Source organism: Chiloscyllium plagiosum, chromosome 39, assembly GCF_004010195.1.
Source record: "Chiloscyllium plagiosum isolate BGI_BamShark_2017 chromosome 39, ASM401019v2, whole genome shotgun sequence".
Classification (NCBI taxonomy): domain Eukaryota; kingdom Metazoa; phylum Chordata; class Chondrichthyes; order Orectolobiformes; family Hemiscylliidae; genus Chiloscyllium; species Chiloscyllium plagiosum.
The window spans coordinates 8,316,918-8,340,492 of record NC_057748.1 but is presented as its reverse complement, the minus strand read 5'-3'; the positions used below and the strand labels follow the sequence as shown (position 1 = coordinate 8,340,492).

Genomic DNA, 23,575 nt, shown 5'->3' with positions numbered 1-23,575 from the left:
CAGTGCGGGGTTCCTGGACTATGAAGTTGGAAGCTGTGGGTGGGAGATCTCCTGAGGTGATGAGGTTCTGTATGGTCTGGGAGATGATGGTTTGGTGATGGGGGGTGGGGTCATGGTCAAGGGGGCAGTAGGAAGAGGTATTCTCGAGTTGGCGTTTGGCTTCAGCGGTGTAGAGGTCAGTGCGCCAGACTACCACTGCACCCCCTTTATCCGCTGGCTTGATGGTGAGGTTGGGATTGGAGCAGAGGGGTTGGAGGGCTGCACATTGTGAGGGTGAGAGGTTGGAGTGGGGGAGGGGGGTCGACAGGTTGAGGCGGTTAATGTCCCAGCGGCAGTTGGAAATGAAGAGGTCGAGGGCAGGTAAAGTCAAGTCTTAACCCTTTCCGCTACCAGTACCATTAATTAATTCAACTCGAATGGACCATTATTTTCACTCACCTCGCCTGTGTGGATTTGTCCTGTTGTTTGGAAGTTTCTCGTGCTGTTTGATATCTGTGCTGCATTTGATTTTATTGGGAGACATCACTGTGCAAAGGATTAAAGAGAAACATGTAGAGGGACTGATTAGTGCTAACATTGTGCAAATTATACTGTAGACTCATTTGCAATTGGATTGGCCTGCCTGAACTCATTCTGGGTCTGGGTGTTATAAGGGTGAGGTGAAATGGACCAATTGTTGGGACACATGATAAAACATGTGAGGAGCAGGATGAGGTCATTCAACCCTATCATGACTGATCTCATTGTGGCCTCAACTTTACTTTCCTGCCTACTCTCATACCCTCTCACTTGCTGGAATACTTGGAAATGAACATGCAAACATACTTGTCCTCCATTTGAGAGTTGGACAATCTGTCTCATTCACAAGTTTGACTGGTTTTTCTAGGGAGGTACAATAGAAAGTGGTGAGTTAGGGTCAGAGAACATAGACATAGAACATTACAGTGCAGTACAGGCCCTTCGGCCCTCGATGTTGCGCCGACCTGTGAAACTAATCTGACGTCCATCTGACCTACACTATTTCATTCTCATCCATATGCTTATCCAAGACCATTTAAATGCCCTTAAAGTTGGTGAGTCTAACTACTGTTGCAGGCAGTGCGCTCCTCGCCCCGACTACTCTCTGAGTACTCTCTGACATCTTGCCCTATATTTAGCACCCCTCAATTTAAAGCTATGTCCCCTGGTGCTAGCCATCGCCTTGCAAGGAAAAAGGCTCTCTCTGTCCACTCTATCTAACCCTATGATCATCTTATATGCCTTTATTAGTCACTTCTCCACCTTTTTCTCTCTATCGAAAACAGCCTCAAGTCCCTCAGTCTTTCTTCATAAGACCTTCCCTCCATACCAGGCAACATCCTAGTAAATCTCCTCTGCATTCTTTTCAAAGTTTCCACATCCTTCTTATAATGTGGTGACCAGAACTGTATGCAATACGCTAAGTGCAGCTGCCCCAGACCTCATGGTTCAAAACTCAATCCTTCTACCAAGAAAGGCTAACACACCGTATGCCTTCTTAACAACCCTATCAACCTGGGTGGTAACTTTCAAGGATCTATGTACATGGACACCGAGATCTCTCTGCTCATCTACACTACCAAAAATCTTACCATTAGCCCAGTATTCTTTATTCCTGTTACTCTTTCCAAAGTGAATCACCTCATACTTACCCACATTAATCTTCATTTGCCACCTCTGAGCCCAGCTCTGCAGCTTATCTATGATCCTCTGTAACCTACAACATCCTTCATCACTATCCACAACTATACTGACCTTAATGTCACCTGAAAATTTACTAACCCACCCTTCTATGACCTCACCCAGGTCATTTATAGAAATGACAAACAGCAGTGGACCCAAAACAGATCCTTGCGGTACGCCACTAGTAACTGAACTCCAGGATGAACATTTCCCTACAACCACCACCCTCTGTCCTTTTTCAGCTAGCCAATTTCTGATCCAAACCATCAAATCACACTCAATCCTTTGCCTCTGTATTTTTTGCAATAACCTACCATGGGGAACCTTATCAAATGCCTTACTGAAATCCATATACACCACATCAACCACTTTACCCTCATCCACCTGTTTGGCCATCTTCTCAAAGAACTCAATACGGTTTGTGAGGTACGACTTACCTTTCACAAAACCGTGTTGACTATCCCTAATCAACTTATTCCTTTCTAGATGATTATAAATCCGCCCTCTTGTAACCCTTTCCAAAACTTTACCTACAACCGAAGTAAGGCTCATTGGTCTATAATTATCATGGTTGTCCCTACTCCCTTTCTTGAACAAGAGGACAACATTTGCTATCCTTCAGTCTTCTGGCACTATTTCTGTAGACAATGATGAAACAGGTCCTTCAGCCTGTGCAAGTCATTGAGTAGCAACTAAAATAGTCCCATTTCTCAGGACTTGGCCCATACAGCAAATAAATCAATGGCTGAAAAGATGGTGTAATGTGCAAGGATTCAGGTTTTTGGATCATTGGGATCTCTTTTGTGGCTGAAAAGACCTGTTCAAAAGTGATGGGTTTCACCTGAACTGGCAAGGGAACCATATCCTTGTGGGGAGGTTTGTTAGTTTTACCTCGGGAGCCTTTAAACTATTAGAGATGGACGGTGCCATGGGGGTTCCTAAAAATAGAAAGACAAATGAGAATGGTTCTGAATTAGAAAATAGCAAGTTATCAGAAAAGGCAGACAGGAGCAAGTCAGAGAACAAGGTAACTCTGAAGAATTAAACTGCATTTATTTCAATGCAATGGGTCTTACAGGTAAGTCTGATGAACTCAGGACATGCATCATAGGACTGGGATGTCATAGCTATTACAGAAACATGGCTGAGGGAAGGACAGGACTGGCAGCTCACTGTTCCGGGTTTTAGATGCTATAGGAACGATAGAAAGAGAGAGGCAAGCGAGGACAGGGAGTGACACTTTCATTAAAGAAAACATTACTACTGTAATAAGAGAGATTATTTCTGAGGGGTCGTCCAGTGAAATTATACAGGTAGACATTAGAAATAAGAACGGGATGATCACCTTAATGGGATTGTACTATAGGTCCCCCAGTAGTCAGAGGGAAATTGAGGAGCAAAAACATAGAGAGATCTGATATTTGTAAGAATAATAGGGTTGTAATAGTATGGAATTTAAATTTTCCAAACATTGATTGGGTCTGCCATATTGTTATAGGCTTGGATGGTGAGGAATATGTTAAATGTGTTCAAGAAAATTTTCTTTATCAATATATAAATGTACCTATTAGGGAAGGAGCAAAACTTCACCTTCTCTTGGGAAATCAGGCAGGGCAAATGACTGAAGTGGAGATAGCAGGGGACTCTGGGACTACTGATCATAATTCTATTAGTTTGAAAATAGTTATGGAAAAGGATAAACCTTACATAAAAGTTAAAGTTCTTAACTAGAATAAAATAAGTTTTAATGGTATGAGACAAGAACTATCGAAAGTTGATTCGAGTAGCCTGTTCGCAGGTAAAGGGACCGCTGACAAGTGGGAGGCTTTTAAGTGTGATAACGAGAGTTCAGAGGCAATATGTTCCTGTAAGAGTGAAGGGTAAGGCTGGTAAGATTAGGGAACAATGGATGAATAAAGATATTGAGGTTCTAGTCACGAATAAGAAAGAATCATATATTAGATATAGACAACTGATCAAATGAATCTCTTGAAGAGTATAAAGAGTGCAGGGGCATTCTTCAGAGGGAAATTGGGAGAGCAAAGAGCGAGTATGAGATAATCGTGGCAGTTAAGGTTAAGGATAATCCAGAGATTCTACACGTAGATTAAAAGCAAAAGAGCAACTAGAGAGAGAGAATAGGGTCCCTTAAAGATCGATGAGGTCATCTATATGTTGAACCTCAGGTGTTGGGAGAGATACTAAGTGAGTATTTTGCATCAGGTTTTAATGTGCAGAAAAAAGTGGAGTCTAGAGAACTCAGGAAAATAAATATCGATGTTTGAAAATAGTTCACATTAAAGAGGAGGAAGTGCTGGAGGCCTTAGAAAATATAAAGATGGATAAATCTCCAGGATATTGTGGGAAATCAGGAAAGAAATTGCAGGGCTCCTAGCAGAAATATTTGTATTAACTATAACCAAATGTGAGGTTCCGGAGGACGGGAGAGTGGCTGATGTTGTGCCTTTATTTATGAAAGGCTGTAAGCCTGGGAACTAAAGACCTGTGAGCCTGACATCGGTGGTAGGTAATTCTGAAAGATAGGATTTATATGCATTTGGAGAGTCAAAGAATGGTTAGGGATAGTCAGCGTGGTTTTGTGCGAAGGAAATCGTGTCTCACAAACTTGATTGAATGTTTTGAGGAATAAGCAAGGAGGTAGATGAGGGCACAGAGTGGTAGAAATTGTTTGATTGGACTTTAGTAAAGCCTTTGACAAGTTTTTACATGGTAGACTAATTAGTAAAGTTAGATGAAATGGGATCCAATGCCAATTGGATACAAAATTGATTTGACAATAGGAGACAAAGGATGGTGATGGAGGCCTGTGACCAGCAGTGTTCCACAGGGATTTGTACTGGGTCCACTTTTGTTGGTCATTTATATAAACAATTTGGACAAGAGTTTAGGAGGCATGGTTAGTAAGTTTGCGGATGACATCAAAATCGGTGGTATAGTGAACAGTAAAGAAGATTATCTAAGATTACAAAGAGATCTTGATCAATTGGTTCAATGAACTGAGGAATGGCAGATGGAGTTTAATTTGGATAAATGCGGGATATTGCATTTTGGTAATATAAACAAGGGCAGGACTGATACAATTGATGCCAGTGCCCTGGTTCGATGTTGCAGAACAGAGAGACCTAGGGGTTCAGCTACGTAATTCTTTGAAACTTGCATAACAGGTAGAGTGGGTGGTTAAGAAGGCATTTAGCACACTTGCCTTCATTGAATATAGGAGTCGGGATGTCATATTGAAGTTGTAAGGACATTAGTGAAGTACCTTCTGGAATATTGTGTGCAGTTCTGGTTGTCCTGCTATAAGAAGGATATTATTAAATTGGAGAGGGTTCAGAAGATATTCACCAGGAGGTTGCCAGGAATGGAGGGTTTGAGTTATAAAAATAGACCGGAACTTTTTTAACTGGGGCGTAGGATGTAGAGGGGAGCCGTTATAGAGATTTATAAAATAATGAGGGGCTTAATAAGATGAATAGCAAGGGTCTTTTCCCTCAGGTGGGAACGTTCAAAACTAAGGAGCATATTTTTAAGGTGAGAGGAGAGAGTTTTAAAAGGACATGAGGGACAACTCTTTTTACACAGAGTGGTTCATGTGTGGAATGAACTGCCAGAGGAAGTGAAGGATGCAGGTACGTTTACAACATTTAAAAGACATTTGTATAAGTACATGATTAGGAAAGGTTAGGAGGGATAAGGGCCAAACAAAAGTAGATTGGACTAGTTTAGTTTGGGAACACAGGTGGGCGTGAACGTTTTGGACCAAAGGGTCTGTTTACGTGTTGTATCACTCTATGACTCTATGCATAAGTTGTGCTTTGTTTGGTTGAACAAATGTTTCTTGTGCTAGGTATCAGGAAATACATCATTATCTGCAGAGGAAGAGAAAAGTCAGTGCTGCTGGAGAAAGGGTGGTGGAGAGCGAGACAGGCTGAGTTGCTCGAGGAGAGAGCCAACATGGAAACAATAGGCTGAATCATCCCCTGTGCTATAACAATTCTACAATTGTGTTATATATCCTGGATTTGAGAGTTATTTTTGTCTGCTGTAAATCCCCTGACTCCTCGAGTTTTGCTACTTACAAAACTCAATGCTGGGTAGAACCTGTTTAACCGGATGGCCCACTTGCCGGGGATTACTGTGGTACGTTGTCACGGTTGCCAGCAAGCCTGGAAATGAAACAAGACAAACAAGTGTCAGGTTACAAAAGCTGTCGAGCAGCTTGATAGCTGGAGATGTAAGACAGCTCTCAGAGCCACTGAAAACAGGCAGCATCCATGGAGAAAATGCATGCTAACGTTTCGAGTCTAAATGACTCTTCATCAGGACTGAAGTGAATTTGCTCCTACTCTCAGAGCCACTGCCCTGGGATCCACTACAACAGTGCCATTGGGCTTTACTGAAACAGCACACTGGTATCCACCACAGCAAGGTGTTGGAATGGTACTGCAACTGGGATCCACTGAAACAATGTGCTGGGATCCACGTTGGGATCTGTTGAAACAATGTGTTTTGATCCACCAAAACAGTTTTGGGACTAACTGTGACAGTATTATAGGATCCATTGCACTAATGTGTTGGGATCCACTTCAACTGGGCTTGGATTAACTGCTAAACTGTATTGGAATCCACTCCAACCATGCATTATGACCCACTTTCGTAGCAATGTGATCAGATCCACTGAAACTGTGTTAGGGACCATAGCAGCAATGAACGGGCTTTACGAAAACTGAACACTGGGATCCACTGCAATGGTGCACTGGGATTCACTGTAACCAGGCGATGGAAACTGCTGCAAAAATGCAGTGGGTCCTACTGCACCTGTGTTTTGGGATCCATTTCAACCACGCAATGAGATCCGTGGATATAGTATATTGAGATCCACTATGACATTGCTTTGAGACCCATTATCACAGTGCATTTGGATCAACCACAATGTTAGACTGAGAATCTCTGTGGCAAGCGGAGTAAACTGGGAATCTTCTGCAACTCTGTCCCTGGAGCCCTTGAAATACTGCAATGGGAGGCCCCTTCAACTGAAGGGGTGACCAACTCCTCTGGGATAAAATATGTGGACTGGAGAGGGTGAAGTGAGGATGCTGGTGGCCATGAGAGTGGGATGTAGCAGTGGAGTTGTTGGAAAGTCTGATTGACTAGTTGGCAACTCAACAGGAGGCATGAGCATCTTGAGACTATAATTGTCAATTGGGATGGGGCAATTTTAAAATGAACTAAAACCAACAACTAGTCTTGTTGATAAATGTAACACTATTGTCTCTCTGGTGGCCAACTCACTCGCTTGCATTCCTGCTCAAAATCCCCCAAACTCACACTGGAGATTCCCCAGGATCCATCTCCCACAAGCCGTCCAAGGAAATACAGAAGTAAAGATATCCCTTGAGGTGGGACAAAGAGACAAAATAAAAGACGATCCCTTAAAATGCAGAATAGAAGAGCATTCTGTTCAATGGATTTCCTGTGGCCAGAATATGGTCGGAATTGATTGGAGTCATCATTGATAGTGGAGGTAGAGGGAGGTTCGCAAAAGAAGGAGAGAGGTCATAAGGAAAGAGAGGGAGAGCAAGGAATATCCATTCCATACCCTGCAGAGCCTCTCCGTGTCTAGCATCTTTCCTAGATCCTCAACACACTCATCAAACCAAACATCTACTCATTTGATTACCTTCTTTTCCAATTCCTGGCCATCTGACTGAGCCTTTGTTTTCCTTGGGGAAGGGATCTGTTAGGAGTTTTTAAAATCATGAGAGGTCCAGACAGTGGAAGTTAATAGGAAGCAATATATTCTCTCTTATGAAAGGGTCGAAAGGGCAAAGATTTAAAGTAATTAGGAACAGAAGCAAAAGTGATGTTAGGAAAACGTTTCTTCACGGAGTGTGTGGTGAGGGTCTGGAATGCACTTCCTGAGAGTACAGTGGAAACAATTGAAGTATTTGAGAGGGAATCTGATGGTCTTGGATTGGGGTGGCATTGTGGCTCAATGGATGGCACGGTGGCCTCACAGCGCTAGGGACCCGGGTTTGATTCTCGCCTCAGGCGACTGTCTGTGTGGAGTTTGCACATTCTCCCCGTGTCTGTATGGGTTTCCTCCGGGTGCTGCAGTTTCCTCCCACAATCCAAAAGATGTGCAGGCCAGGTGAATTGGCCATGCTAAATTGCCAAGTCAGGGGTAAATATGAGATAGGGAATGGGTCTGGGTGGGTTACTCTTCGGAGGGTCAGTGTGGACTAGTTGGGCCAAAAGGCCTGTTTCCATTCAGTGGGGAATGTAATCTAATCTTCCAAAATGAAAAATGTGGTGGGTTACAGGGAGAAAGCAGGACAATGGCACTAAGTGAATTGCTTATTTGGAGAGCTGGTGCAGAGACGATGGGCTAAATGGCCTCCTTCTGCACTGTGGCATTTCTCACCTCCCCAGCCTGTCTCTCCTCTGCTCCTCAGTGCTTGGCCCTTTGCCATTCCCTCTAACCTACTGATCTATCTCCATCCTACTTACCTTCAACAATGGCATCTACTCTTACTCCAATTCCTCCCATGATTCATGAGATCATTAGATATAGGAATAGAAGTAGGCCATTCAGCCCTTCAAACCTTCTCCTTTAATCAAGAAGATAGTGGCTGATATGGCTGTGGCCTCAGCTCCACTTGCCTGCCTATCCCCCCATAACCCTGGCTCCCTTACCAGTAAAAACTCTTTGGAACTCAGCCTCAAATATATTCAATGATCCAGCCCCCACCACTCTCTTGAGAAGAGAATTCCAAGGAGCAATGACCTTCTTAGAGAAGACGTTCTTCCACATTTTCATCATAAATGAAAGACCCTTCAGTCTTTAAACTGTTTCCCCTAGTTCTAGATTCCCCATGAGGGGATCGTTGTCTCAGCATCTTTGTCTGATTCCCTCTATTTCTCACACTAACAGTGCTGGTATTGGACTGCACCAGTTTGAATGTGGCTTTCTGACTCTCCTCATTCTCAGTCTTCCTTCTGGTGAGGTCATGGCCAGGATGGATAGACATCCGTTCCAAGGATCCTCTGTTTGGTGCTCAAAAACCCTATCTCTGTGACTCACTATATCCCTGGCAGTCAGTTCAATAGCTCTGCTCCAAGCTCTGACAATGTCAAGGGAATATGGGAGATAGGAGGAGGTGTGGTCACTCTGTCCCAGCCAGCAAGTTCTTCTATTGTTGCACTTCAGAACTCCATCATCTGTACACTACTATCAGGAAGTCCAGAACTGGAAGTCAAGAATAGGCTGGGGCTATTTTCCCTGGAGTGTGGGAGGCATAGTGGCTCAGTGGTTAGCACTGCTGCCTCACAGCACCAGGGTCCCAGGCTTGATTCCAGCCTTGGGCAACTGTCACAAAGATGTGCAGGTCAGGTGAATTGGCCATGCTAAATTGCCCATAGTGTTAGGTGCATTAATCATGAGGGAAATGGGTCTGGGTGGGTTACTCTTCGGAGGGTCGGTGTGGACTGGTTATGGTCGAAGGGCCTGTTTCCACACTGTAGGGAATTTAATCTAAAAGAAAACCCCTTCCCCACCGTAATCTGTCACCGTCCTGGCTTATCTTTTAAAGGTCCAGAGGCTATTGATCCAGAGGCTATATTGACAAGGTTGGAAACACATGGAGTCAGAATCTATATCTTAGCACCATGAATCACCTCAATGTAGAAATCCAGAAAATTCAGAATATTTATAAATGTAAGGGAATCCACCTGATGTTTAGATTAGATTAGATTAGATTAAATTACAGTGTGGAAACAGGCCCTTCGGCCCAACAAGTCCACACCGACCCGCCGAAGCGCAACCCACCCATGCCCCTACATTTACCCCTTACCTAACACTACGGGCAAATTAGCATGGCCAATTCACCTGACCCTGCACATCTTTGGACTGTGGGAGGAAACCGGAGCATCCGGAGGAAACCCACGCAGACACGGGGAGAATGTGCAAACTCCACACAGTCAGTCGCCTGAGGCGGGAATTGAACCCGGGTCTCTGGTGCTGTGAGGCAGCAGTGCTAATCACTGTGCCACCGTGCTGCCAACATGTTAAAAGATGTTAAACATGAAAAGGCGCAGAAAAGATTTATAAAGATGCTGCCACGATTGCAGGCTTTGAGCTCCGGGAGGATGCTGAATAGGCTGGAGCTATTTTCCCTGGAGTCTGGGAGGCTGAGGAGTGACCTTACAGAAGTTTATAAAATCATGAGGGGCATGGATTGGATGAATATCCAAGGACTTTTCCCTAGGGTAGTGAGTCCAAAGCTAGAGGGCATAGGTTTAAGGGGACAGGGGAAAGAAATAAAAGGGACCTGAGGAGCAATCTTTTCACACAGAGAGTCGTATGTGTATGGATTGACCTGCCAAGGAAGTAGTGGACAAGCAGGAGGCTAAAAGAACACAGCAAGCCAGGCAGCATCAGGAGGTGGAGAAGTCAATGTTTCTTCAGGACTGGGAGTGGGTATAAGGGGAGCTGCAGGTAAAGGGTTTCGAGTGGACCCTTTCTTTTATTGCCCATCCCAGATTGTTAACAGTCAATCACATTGCTGTGAGTCTGGAGTTGCGTGTAAACCAGACTGGGTAAGAATAGCGCTGGGAAGGGAGTCAGGGGATAGGGAGAGATGTTATTTGAAATTGAAGAACTTGATGTTGAGTCCTCCAGGCTGTAGGTGCCCAGGCGAAAGATGAGGTGTTGTTCCTCCAATTTGCGGTCTGATTCGTTGTGGCAATGGAGGAGGCCAAGGATGGTCATGTTGGAAAGGGAGTGGGGAGGGGAATTAAAATGGGTGGTGCCTGGGAGTTATATTACACTGAGCATCTCAGCCAGGCCCGCAGGGGCCAACCTGACCTCCTAGTCACTGCCCATTTTAGTGGGATATGGGCCAAATGCAGGAAAATGGAACTTGATTAATTTAGGATATCTAAATTAATGGACAAGTCTGTTTCTGTACTGTACAATCCTATAACAATAGATTGAATATTAGATCTGCTCCATGAAGAAACAAGGACACAGGAAAAATCTTGATGGAAACATAGATTCCAACTGGACTAGATAATGTCTCACAGGTTGTTGCATACAGTAGAAGCGGATAGCATGGCCTAGACTTTGAGGGTGATAAATTTGACACCTCTCTGAGGAAACATGCAAGTATTTGGCAAATCTATGGAACAGACTCCCTGAGGGCATGGTGGAAATGGATACTGTTGTTTCATTCAAACACTGCTGAGATAATTTCCTTCTGAAAATAACGTTGTGGGAACGCAGTATATGAGAAATGTGAGACATGATAAGTGGTAAGTGGGATGTGTGCTTGGGGATTTCTGTCAAAACGTTTAAAACTACACCCTAGTATAATTTCTTGCGGCTTGACTTTTGCAGGTTACAGTTATGGACTGGTCAATGCTTGCCTTTGAAGATGCTGTGTTCAGTGTGAAGATGTGAATCCCTCATTTCCGGAAAATCTCTTTCCATTGTTGGATGAAAGGTGGCAGGAATAAATGGAAGGAAGAACTCTGCATCTCTGCTTCCAAGGAAAATATCAGATCGCTCGGACACTATAGGTTTGGAGGGCATGGCCAGTTCTGTGGAGAAGATACAATAGATGAGGTAGAAAATCTTTGTTTAATTCCATGTGTCTTCTCTTCTCCTCAATGTGTTGCTCATGTTGGGATTTAATTTTGAGGGAGAGTGCGGGGATTGGGGGGGGGGGGGGGGGGCTCTTGTGGCGGAGGCCTAGGTTCAAGTCTCAACTGCTTCAGAACTGTGCCATAACATAGATCTACCCTTCTGAGGGCTATCGATCGCTATCTCAAGTGGCCACTGTCACGAGTTAACAAATGTTACTTGACCAATAGTGGTACCTCCACCATGTCCACAGAACAGGAATTGAATATGGGATCCTGTGGTTTTCTTTGACACTATCTCATTTGGGTACTAGCTCTGAAACAGGCCAGGTAACTGCTTTGGTCTGTTTATGCTCCACATGAGTCTCACCCCAGTGTTTTCAATTAACCCCATTGGTTTTCCATTGCTTATCCAACCCAAGACAGTTCATCAAGTTTGAAACTATAGTAGATTTACTCAGAGAATATAGCATTGTCCTACCTACCAACCATCCTATCCCATGTTCCAGGCTCTTTCTACACCCTCTTTTATCATGTTATGCCACTCCTCACCTTTTGTTAAATCAGCCTATTCAGAGATGTTATCCAGAGATACCCCTCTAGAGCAGCTGGGACTTGAACTCCAGACTCCTGGCTCAGAGACAGGCACACTACCACTGCTATAAGAGCCTTATTGCCTCACTTTATACTATTTTAAACAACCAATTAAGCCAAATTAAACTGGTGAAAGAACTGGTGTAACACAAACCTAATAAAATCAAGCTAAACTTACAAAATATTAAATTATTGTTTTCAGTTTCCATTCATAGTATTTTAGATAAATAATTTAAACTAATGAAAGAAAATTAACCAAATTGAAACAAATGCCAGCTTCTGATATTGGCACTGTTACTTAAGTCAAACTCGGGTAAGGAAATTTTACTTAGATATAAATCAGCATTTCATTTTGAGGTTGTAATGCACTCCAGCTCCTGTGGTGTCCATTGGCTGTGGAGGCGTGGGTCTTTATACATTTAAGAAATTTAACTCAATTAAACTAAATTAAACCAAATGAACTGAATTAGCCCAGATTAATAACTATTTAAAGGGCACTGTAGCTAAAGACAAAGCCCCAAAGGAAATTTACAAATTTAAAATTACAATGTGGCTTTTAAGACTGATGATCAAGCTCTCTTTATTAATCCTCTAAGTGCTTGATTAATTAATGTCCTTCATCCATGTATCCTGACATTATAATTAGCATAGAATTTTACTGCTTTCTTTCTGATTTTCTTATATAGCTTCAACTTAAATGATATTCACTTCAACTACTCCTTTGTGGTAGCAAGTTCTATATTCTAACCATACTCTGGGTAAAGAGGTTTCTCCTGAATTCCAATTGGATTTATCAATACTTTTATGAAGCCTTACTTGTGTTCTCACTCGGAAATATTTCTTCCAGGTCCATGCATTCAAACCCTTTCATGATGGTATAGACTACTATCAGGGCCCCCTCAGTCTTCTCTTTATTAGTTATTTTTATGGGGCAGGCAGTGGGATGTCAATTGGAAATAATTCTCTGGTATGTCAGAAAATAGGAAACAAGCTTTTGAACCAGAAACCATGTTGTGATTTTTTCATGCAAACTCGACACTGTCTGGCAGCTCACTTGATTGGCACCCCATCCACCATTTACTCTTTTTGCCACCAACTCATAGTGTATACCATCTACAAGATGCACTGCAGCAACTCATCAAGTTTCTTCTGATATCACCTTGCGACCTTTACCATCTTCAACAGTGCTTCCCAAACTTAATTTCCTCTGCGACTGCATTTTGAGGTTTTAATTCATTCACAGGATGGTGGCATCGCTGGCTATGCCAGCATTTACTGCCCATCCCTAATTGCCCCAGAGGGCAGTTAACGGCCATAATGCCATGGATCTGGAGTCGCACATAGGTCAGACCGGGTAAGGATGGCAGTTTCCTTCCCTAAAGAGCATTAGTGAACCAGATGGATTTGTCCAACAATCAACAATGGATTCACAGTTATCATTAGGCTCTTAGTTCCAGATTTTCTTTATTTGCTTAAATTTTGTTTATTGAAAGTTGTCATGATCCCTCTGGGAGAGCTGGAGCACAGCTATACAGCTGTTACAACTTTGGCAGGGCTTGTATTGCTGCCTCAGAGCTCTTGACTTTGATATTTCAACTCATGACCCCAGTTGGGGTCCAACCCCCCACTGTGGATTCCCCTGAATTAGAAGGACAAGGGCAGCAGATTCATTGGAACACCAGCACCTCCAAGGTGTGCACCATCCTGACTATATCGCTGTACCTGGGTTACAATCCAATACCATCCTCTCAGCACTCTGGCTGTCTCAATACCCCAGGGACTGCAGTGATTCAAGACAGCAGCTCAAAATTTTTAAATTAATTCATGGGACTCAGACATCACTGTATCGCCCTAAGGGTAGTTGAGAGTCAAACGTATGGCTGTGTATGTGGAGTCACATCTAGGCCGGACTGAGAGCAGCAGACTTTTCTTCCTGAAAGGAGATAGCAAATCAGATGGCATTTTACAACAATCGACAATGGTTACATTAAGCTGGCTTTATATTATATTCAAATTTCACCACCTGCAATGGTGGGAGTTTCAAGCTCATGTCCCAGACCATTAACCTGGGTCTCTGGATTATAGGTCTAGCGATGTTACCATGACACAACTGGCTCACCTCCCCTACTTCAGTCCGATAAATGCAGCCTCGCCAGCAATGCTGATTAAATAAAGAGAAAACGTGCAGTACATTGTGAGAAAGGTATTGTCTTGGAAATGGGTCACTGAATGACTATTGACTCCACTCAATTTCCTGGGTACACACTTGTGTACCTCATTGAAGTCTGTCATATTTTACAAAGCTATCTGCAGTGGTCTGTAGATAAAAACATCATGACTTGCACCTCTCCACATTTTGGGATCTGACCATCATTTTTTCTCGTTCTTATGAACACTGGTTCTGAACCAGGCTTCTCTTTCTATCAGAGCTGAAAATGTGATGCTGGAAAAGCGCAGCAGGTCAGGCAGCATCCAAGGAACAGGAGAATCGACATTTCGGGCATAAGCCCTTCCTGAAGAAACGTCGATTCTCCTGTTCCTTGGATGCTGCCAGACCTGCTCCGCTTTTCCAGCAACACATTTTCAGCTCTGATCTCCAGCATCAGCAGTCCTCACTTTCTCCTTCTCTTTCTATTAGCACATGTAAATTAGGCATTTGCATTTCAGCCCAAGCAGTGATTTTTTTTCACTGACGGTTTGCCTGAGTTACGGCAGCCAGCTTCATACAAAATGTAAGTTTTGCTTTCTTGTTCATAAAGGCCTGGCTGCCCAGTGCAGTCAACTGGGTAGATCCCATGGAATACAGGGAGAACTAGCCATTTGGATACAGAACAGGCTTGAAGGTAGAATACAGAGGGTGGGGGTGGAGGATTGATTTTCAGACTGGAGACCTGTGACCAGTAGTGTCCCACAAGGATCGGTGCTGGGTCCATTGCTTTTCATCATTTATGTAAATGAATGTAGGAGGTGTGGTTAGTAAATTTGAAGATGACACAAAAATTGGAGGTATATTGGACAGCAAAGAAGGTTACCTCAGAGTACAATGGGATCTTGATCAGATGAGCTAATGGCCAAGGAGTGGCAGATGGAGTTTAATTTAGATAAATGTGAAGTGCTGCATTTTGGAAAGGCAAATCAGGGCAGGACTTATACTCTTAACAGTAAGGTCCTGGGGAGTGTAGCTGAACAAAGAGACCTTAGAGTGCAGGTTCATAGTTCCTTGAAAGTAGAAGCGCAGGTGGATAGGATAGTGAGGAAAGCAGTGGAAATGCGTTCCTTTGTTCGTCAGAGCATTGAGTATAGGAGTTGTACAGGACATTGGTTAGGCCATGTTTACAAAACTGCATGCAGTTCTGGTCTTGCTGCTTTAGGAAGGATGTTGAGAAATTTGAAAGGGTTCAGCAAAGATTTACAATGATGTTGCCAGGGTTGAAGAGCTTGAGCTACAGGGAGAGGCTGAGTAGATTTGGGTTATTTTCCCTGGACTGTCAGAGGCTGAGGGGCAACCTTATCAAGGTTTGTAAACTCATGAGGTATATGGATAGAATAAATAGATAAAGAGTGGGAGAGTCAAAATCCAGGCGGCATAGGTTTAGGGTGAGAGGGGAAAGATTTAAAAGGAACCTAAGGGGCAATATTTTCACGTGGAGGATGGTGTATGTATGGAGTGAGCTGCCTGAGAAAGTGGTGGAGGTTGGTACAATCACACCACTTAAAAGGCATCTGGATGGGTACATGAATAGGAAAAGTTAGGAGGGATTTGGGCCAAGTGCTGGCAAATGGGACTAGATTAATTTAGGATATCTGGTCAGCATGGACGAGTTGGATTGAAGCATCTGTTTCTGTGCTGTATATCTCTATGATTCTATAACTAAGACAGTGAGATAGTGCTAATGTAGTTGGCTTAGCAACCCTGATAATCACATTTATGTGTGAAGGTGAGAGTTTAAATCCCACCATTGCAACTAATGGCATCTGAATAAATAAGTTTCAGTTTCTAATTTAAAAATAAAACCTGAAATATAAAATAAATACAGAAAATTCTGGGGAAACTCAGCAGGTCTGCCAGCATTTGTGGAAAGAGAAAGGAGAGTTAATGTTTTGAGTCTGATATGACTCTTCTTCGGAATAAGAACATTCTTCAGATCAGAAATATAAATCTAGTCTCAGTAATGGTGACTGTGGAACTCTGATTAATTGTTATAAAAACCTATATGCTTCACTGAAGTCCTTTAGGGAAGGAGATCTGCTGTGCTTTCCTGGTCTGGCGTACCATTGACTCCAGACTCAGAAATTGGCTGAGTCTTAACTGCCGTCTGATGTGAGTCAAGATTAGAGTGGTGCTGGAAAAGCACAGCAGGCCAGGCAGCATCCGAGGAGCAGGAAAATCGAAAAGCTTTTGCCTGAAACGTCAATTTTCCTGCTCCTCCAATGCTGCCTGACCTGCTGTGCTTTTCCAGCACCACTCCTGCCTTGACTCTAATCTACAGCATCTGCAGTACCCACTTCCGCTTGACTTCTGATGTGGCCTAGCAAGCTGCTCTAATAGAGGGCAATTAAAGATGGGCAACTGAAAACAAAAAAATGCTGGAAATCATAATGGATAGGGGTCAGTCAGCATCCGTGGAGAGAGAGCAGGCTAACATTTTGAGTCTAGATTACTTTTTGTCAGAGCTGATGTGAAATCATGGAGCCATGGAAATTTACGGCACAAAACCTGACCTTTCGATCCAATTTGTCCAAGCTGACCAGCTATCCTATATAAATCTAGTCCTGTTTGCAAGAATTTGACCCATATCCCTCTAAACGCTTCCTATTCATACACCCATCCAGATGCCTTTTAAATATTGTAATTGTACCAGCCTTTACCACTTCCTCTGGCAGCTTATTCTATACATGCGCCATCTTCTGCATGGAAAAGTTGACCCTCAGGTCCCTTTTATATCTTGCTCCTCTCACCCTAAACCTATGCCCTCTAGTTCTGGATTTAGCTACCCCAGGGAAAAAGACTTTTGTAACTCACCCTATCCATGCCCCTCATGATTTTATAAATCTCTATAAGGTCACCCCTCAGCCTTCAATGCTCCAGGGAAAACAACCCCAGCCTTTTTAACCTCTCCCTATCGCTCAAACCCTCCAACCCTGGCAACTTCCTTGTAAATCTTTTCTGAGATTTGTATTCATTCATGGACTTGGACAATCAGTGCCTTGAGCTTGTTCCATGGCTGATCCATGGTCTAACTCCATATACCTGCCTTTGTCACTTAATACCTCGACTTGACATATTTATCTATCTCCAATTCAATATAAATAACTGATCCAACATTAATGACTATTTGTTGAAGGTGAGTTCCAAACGTCTACCACGCTTTGTGTCAAACTGCTTGCTAATATCTGGGAGTAGCTGAATAAACTGGGGCTATTTTTCCTGGAGCATTGGAGTCTGAAGGGTAACCTTATAGAGGTTAATGAAATCATGAGGAGCATGGATAGAATAAATAGGCAAGGTCTTTTATCTGGGGTGGGGAGTCCATAATAGGAGGGTATAGGTTTAAGGTTAGCGGGGCAAGGGACCTTGGGGGCAACTTGTTCATGCAGAGGGTGAGGTGGTGCATGTATGGAATAGGTGCCAGAGGAACTGGTGGAGGCTGGTACAATTATACATTTAAAAGGCATTTGGATGGGTATATGAATAGGAAAGGTTTAGAGGGGTATGGACCAAAGGCCGGCAAATGGGATTAGATTTATATAGGATAGCTGGTCGGCATAGACAAGTTGGACCGAAGGGTCTGTCTCCATATATTGCTATGACTTCATGACTCTAAGTGGCTGAACCAAAGTCCTGTACAGCTGCAACATGACCTCCCAACTCCTATACTCAATGCAACGTGGAGGTGTCTGCATTTATACAATCATTGCCAGAGATGCCCACATTCCTTAAATGAATAACAAAAGTTATTTAATTCAAATTTAAGTTGAATCTCAGTGATTTATTTTTAAAAACTTGAATTTATATACAGTATCAAGACGTCCTAAAAATTCATTACAACTGATGAAGTACCAACCAGAAATATTAACTGTTTCTCTCTCCACAGATGCTGCCAGACCTGCTGCATTTCTCCAGCAAATTCTATTTTTCTTTCAGATCTCCAACCGCCACAATCATTTGGTTGTATAAAACAAATACCAGTTGGTTTACCTGTTCCGTTGGTTGTGGTGGCGATATTGTCATAATCTCCCAGTTTGCAATGAATGGGGATCATTGGTGGCTCTTGGAAATACATTTCACCTTCGCAGGTGGTCTCAGCCCACAGAGCTTCGCAGTCCCAGGAGGTCAAGAGAACACACAACTGGCAGAATTAAACTTTCCCTCGTTCCCAAGAGACGGAGGGAGAAACAAATGGGCTTCTGGGAGCCAAATCCCAATCTCTGGGCGACAACCTTCTACAGCTTTGTGAATGTCCTCACTGCACGGGTGACCAGCATAGACTGACGAGTGTCTGTGTGTATTTGCGCATGTGGGTGTGAGAGACGGAAAGAGAAAATAACACATGTGTTTCAGGTTTTAGCAGTTTATTTTTCCCTATATGGCTGAGGTATTTGTGGACCAATGCCAACTCACCTTTACCAAGAATGGGTTTAACATCCCTGTCATTCCTGTGGTGGCAACATGATGCTAGCACTTGGCATCCAATTTCGTGAAGCTGTTGGCATGACCCTGGCAATCAATGCCAACTGTTGGGAGGAAGCTGGCAAGTGACATTGCAAAGAGAGAAATAAAATATATTTTTTACTCAGAGTGTTGTCGGTCTTTCTCTGGCTCTGTTTAGTGACAATAGTGCTGCCTCATGGGTGGACTAAACTGCACCTCACAACAGAAAGACAACTTGATTAGGTTGCCAAAATTAACACCACTCAGAAGGCCATTCAGCAAATCATTACCAGCCCCTTCCTTATGCTATATATAATTCAGAATCTATCTCGGCTTTACCCATTCATTTAACTCTCTCAATGAAATCTGTACAAGTACAGTACCTATAGGTCATTAAGTGAAACTACAATTTATTTTGTCCAACACAAAAATTGTTGGAGAAACTCAGCAGTTTGGGCAGCATTTGTGGAATGAAAGCAGAGTTAATGTTTCGAATCCGGCGACCCTTAGTTAGAGCTCTCTCTTCAAGCTGTCGGTGTAAGTGAGACTGAGAGTTACAAAGAGGCTTAATAACAGACTTTGTTTTGGAGGGGGAATTAGATTAGATTACCTACAGTATGGAAAAAGGCCCTACGGCCCAACAAGTCCACCGACCCTCCGAAGAGTAACCCACCTAGTCCCATTTCCCTCTGGCTAATGCACCTAACACTATGGGCAATTTAGCATGACCAATTCACCTGACCAGCACATCTTTGGACTTGTGGGAGGAAACCAGAGCACTGGGGAAAACGTGCAAACTCCACACAGACAGTCACCCAAGGCTGGAATCGAACCTGGGACCCTGGTGCTTGTGAGGCAGCAGTGCTAACCAATGAGCTACCGTGCCGCCCTTGGGAGAAGAAAGTAAATATTCCCTAAAATCAGGGGCCAATGAGAGGTATGGAAGGGAAATTCACCCGCACAATTAAGTTGAAGCAGGAAAATAAACAAAAAGAACTATGGAAGCAGACAGTGCTGGAGAAACTCAGCAGATCTGGCAGCATGTGGAGAAAGGAAGAGTTAAAGTTTTGAGTTTTAAAGTGATGAAGGTTCAGGACTCAAAACATACAGTCATAGAGATGTACAGCACGGAAGCAGACCCTTCAGTCCAACTCGTCCATGCCGACCAGATATCCTAAATTAATCTTGTCTCATTTGCCAGCATTTGGCCTCCTCTTCCATCATTGTCTGAGGAAGGAGGCTGCCCAAATTCCTGATGAAGGGCTTATGCCCAAAACATGGATTCTCCTGCTCCTTGGATGCTGCCTGATCTGCTGTGCTCTTCCAGCTCCACATTCTCGATTCTGATCTCCAGCATCTGCAGTCCTCACTTTCTCCTGCCCAAACTCAGCCTATGAGAGGAAAAATAATATTGATCCATGGTGATATATTCCCATTAGTGACCTTGATTGTCTGCAACATGAACATGCCTCTGAGTCTCTTCAGGCAGCATTGGAATAGGAATAAGCTATTCAGTACCTTGAATGCTCCAGGGAAAACAGCCCCAGCCTACTCAGCCTCTCTCTACTACTAAAATCCTCCAACTCTGGCAACAGCCTTGTAAATCTTTTCTGAACGTTTTCAAGTTTCACAACCTCATTCTTCGAGGAGGGAACCCAGAATTGCACACAATATTCCAAAAGTGGCCTAACCAATGCCCTGTACAGCTGCAACATGACCTCGCAACTCTTGTACTCAATGCTCTGACCAATAAAAGAAAGCAAACCAAACACCTTCTTCACTATCCTATCGACATGCGACTCCACTTTCAAGGAACTATGAACCTGCATTCCAAGGTCTCTTTGTTCAGCAACACTCTCTAGGACCTTATCATTAAGTGTATATGTTCTGCCCTGATTTGCCTTTTCAAAATGCAGCACCTCACATTTACCTATCTAAATTAAACTCCATCTGGTACTCCATGGCCATTAGCCCATCTAACAAGATCCTGTTGTACTCTGAGGTAACCTTCTTCATTGTCCACTCCACCACCAATTTTGGTGTCATTAGATTAGATTAGATTACAGTGTGGAAACAGGTCCTTTGGCCCAACAAGTCCACACCGACCCGCCGAAGCGAAACCCACCCATACCCCTACATTTACCCCTTACCTAACACTACAGGCAATTTAGTATGGCCAATTCACCTGACCCTGCACATCTTTGGATGGTGGGAGAAACCGGAGCACCCGGAGGAAACCCACGCAGACACGGGGAGAACGTGCAAACTCCACACAGTCAGTCGCCTGAGGCGGGAATTGAACCCGGGTCTCTGGTGCTGTGAGGCAGCAGTACTAACCACTGTGCCACCGTGCCGCCCATCAAACCTACTAACTATACCTCCTATTTTTACATCCAAATCATTTATATAAATGATGAAAAGTAGTGGACCCAGCACTGATCCTTGTGGCACACCACTTGTCACAAGCCTCCAATCTGAAAAGCAACCCTCCACCACTACCCTCTGTCTTCTACCTTTGAGCCAGTTCTGTATCCAAATGGGTAGCTCTCCCTGTATTCCATTGGATCTAACCTTGCTAACCAGTCTCCCATGGAGAACCTTGTCGAACGCCTTACTGAAATCCATATAGTCACATCCACCACACTGCCCTCAACAATCCTCTTTGTTACTTTTTAAAAAACTCAATCAAAGTAGTGAGACACAAATTCCCCTGCACAAAGCCATGTTGACTATCCCTAATCAGTCCTTGCCTTTCCAAATACATGTAAATCCTGTCCCTCAGGATTCCTCCAACAACTTGCCCACCATTGACGACAGGCTCACTGGTCTATACCTCCCTGGCTCTTCCTTACCACCTTTTTTAAACAGTGGCACTGTGTTTGCTAACCTCCAGTCTTCCGGCAACTCGGCTGTGACTATTGATGATACAAATATCTCAGCAAGGGGCCCAGAAATCACTTCCCTAGCTTCCCACAGAGTTCTAGGGTACACCTGATCAAGTCCATATCCTATCCCTATTTATCCAGTTTTATATGTTTTAAGCCATCCAGCATTTCCACTTCTGCAATATGGACATTTTTTATGATGTTGCTATTTATTTCCCCCGTTCTACATCTTCCATATCCTACTCCACAGTAAATACTGATGCAAAATATTCATTTGGTATTTGGTATTTCCCCCAACTCCTGCAGCTCCACAAATAGATTGCCCTGCTGGTCTGTAAGGGGTCCTGTTCTCTCTCTTGTTACCCTTTTGTTGTTATAGTTGTTGTTGTAATGTGGTTATAAAACCCCTTTGGATTTTCCTTAACTCTATTTGCCAAAGCTATCTCACGTCCCATTTTTGCCATCCTGACTTCCCTCTTAAGTAAGTACTCCTACTGCCTTTATACTCTTAGAAGGATTCACTTGATTTCTGCTGTCTATACCTGTCATATGCTTCCATCTTATTCTTGACCAAAACCTCAATTTCTCTAGTCATCCAGCATTCCCGACACCAACAGCCTTGCCCGTCACATTAACAGGAACATATCATTTCTGGGCTCTAGTTATCTTATTTTTGAAGGCTTTCCATTTTCCAGTTGTCCTGTTTATCTCTGAGCCACATTGTTGTAATTGCTATGATATTCCAGTTACAACCATGCCCTGAGGTCATCTGCCTTACCTGTTAGGCCCCTTGCATTGAAATAAATGCAGTTTGATTTATCAGTCCAATCTGGTTCTCTGCTTTGCTCCTTCCTGCCCTGACTGTTTGACTTGTTCTTTTTCCTAACTGTACCAGTCTCAAATTGATCTCTTTCTTCACTATCTCTTTAGATCCCCCCCCCCCTCCCCTCCCACTTTACTGGTTTAAATCCTTCTGAGCAGCTCTAGCAAATCTCCCCGCCAGTATATTAGTCCCCTTCCAACTCAGGTGCAATCCATCCTTCTTGTACAGGTCACTTCTACTCCAGAAGAGATTCCAATGATCCAAAAATGTGAATCCTTCTCCCATGCACCAGCTCCGCAGCCATGCATTCACCTGCTCTATCCTCCTATTCCTGCCCTCACTAGCTCGTGACACCGGACGTTATCTAGATATTACTACCCTCGAGGACTTCCTTTTTAAAATTCCTGACTAACTTCCTATATTTTCCGCTCAGAAGCTCATCCTTTTCCCTTCCTATATCATTTGTTTTAATGTGTACAATGACCTCTTGCTGGTTCCTCTCCCCTTTCAGAATATTTTTCACCCTCTCTGAGACATCCTTGATCCTGGCACCAGGGAGATAACACACTGTTCTGATTTCTTGCTGTCGGCTGCAGACATTTCTGCCTGTGCCTCTGACTAGAGAGTCCTTTTCACAATCGATCATTGGAACCTCATTACATTAGAGCCAGGCTGGGTACCAGAAACCTGGCTCTCTGTGCTACATTCCCCTCAGAGCCCACCACCCTGTACGTTTTCCAAAACAGCATATTTGTTTAAGATGGGGGTACTCAAAGGAGACTCCTGCACTACCTGCCTTCCTCTCCTATCTTTCCTGGAGGTAACCTGTCTACCTGAGTGTACATGCGGTTTTTCTTTTTTCTTTCTTTCCTGCCATCCATCACACCCCCAGCTCCTGTAAATTCCTCATTGCCTGTAACTGCCACTCCAACTGATCCATGCGATTCAATACGATTTGCAATCAAACACACTTCCCGCAGACATAATCATCAATAACATGGAAACTTTCCCTATTCTTCCACATACACCAGGAAGAGCACATTGCTCTTCTAAAGGTCATCTTTGCACCCTAACAATCTACAGACACAGAAAATAGCACAGTCTTACTGCTCCAGGCTAACTTAGTGTCTATGTTTTATATTTTAACTCTGATTTTCTCTAAACAGATGCTGCCAGACCTGCTGAGTTTCTCCAGCACCCTGTTTAGGTTTTGTTTTAATTCATTCACGGGATGTAGGCCTCACTGGCCTACCCAGC

At 43.5% G+C, this 23,575-nt stretch overlaps 1 protein-coding gene across 4 annotated transcripts in view; it reads right to left on the bottom strand.

Moving 5' to 3' along the window:
- The window catches only part of LOC122542195 (ETS homologous factor-like), a 33,038-nt gene extending 14,312 nt beyond the window's left edge, over positions 1-18,726 (bottom strand). Inside the window, exons 1-4 of one of the 4 annotated variants that reach the window (XM_043679650.1) lie at positions 18,158-18,726; positions 11,149-11,322; positions 5,802-5,888; positions 439-525 (exon numbers count right to left, since the gene is read on the bottom strand). In XM_043679650.1, the coding sequence (XP_043535585.1) occupies positions 439-525; positions 5,802-5,888; positions 11,149-11,322; positions 18,158-18,242 (433 nt within the window). In that variant the 5' untranslated portion in view covers positions 18,243-18,726. Of the gene's footprint in view, positions 1-438; positions 526-5,801; positions 5,889-11,148; positions 11,323-12,136; positions 12,203-13,680; positions 14,192-18,157 lie in introns of those variants that run through there. The other 3 variants (XM_043679651.1, XM_043679652.1, XM_043679654.1) reach the window with 3 other exon arrangements.
- Positions 18,727-23,575: the final 4,849 nt, after the last annotated feature.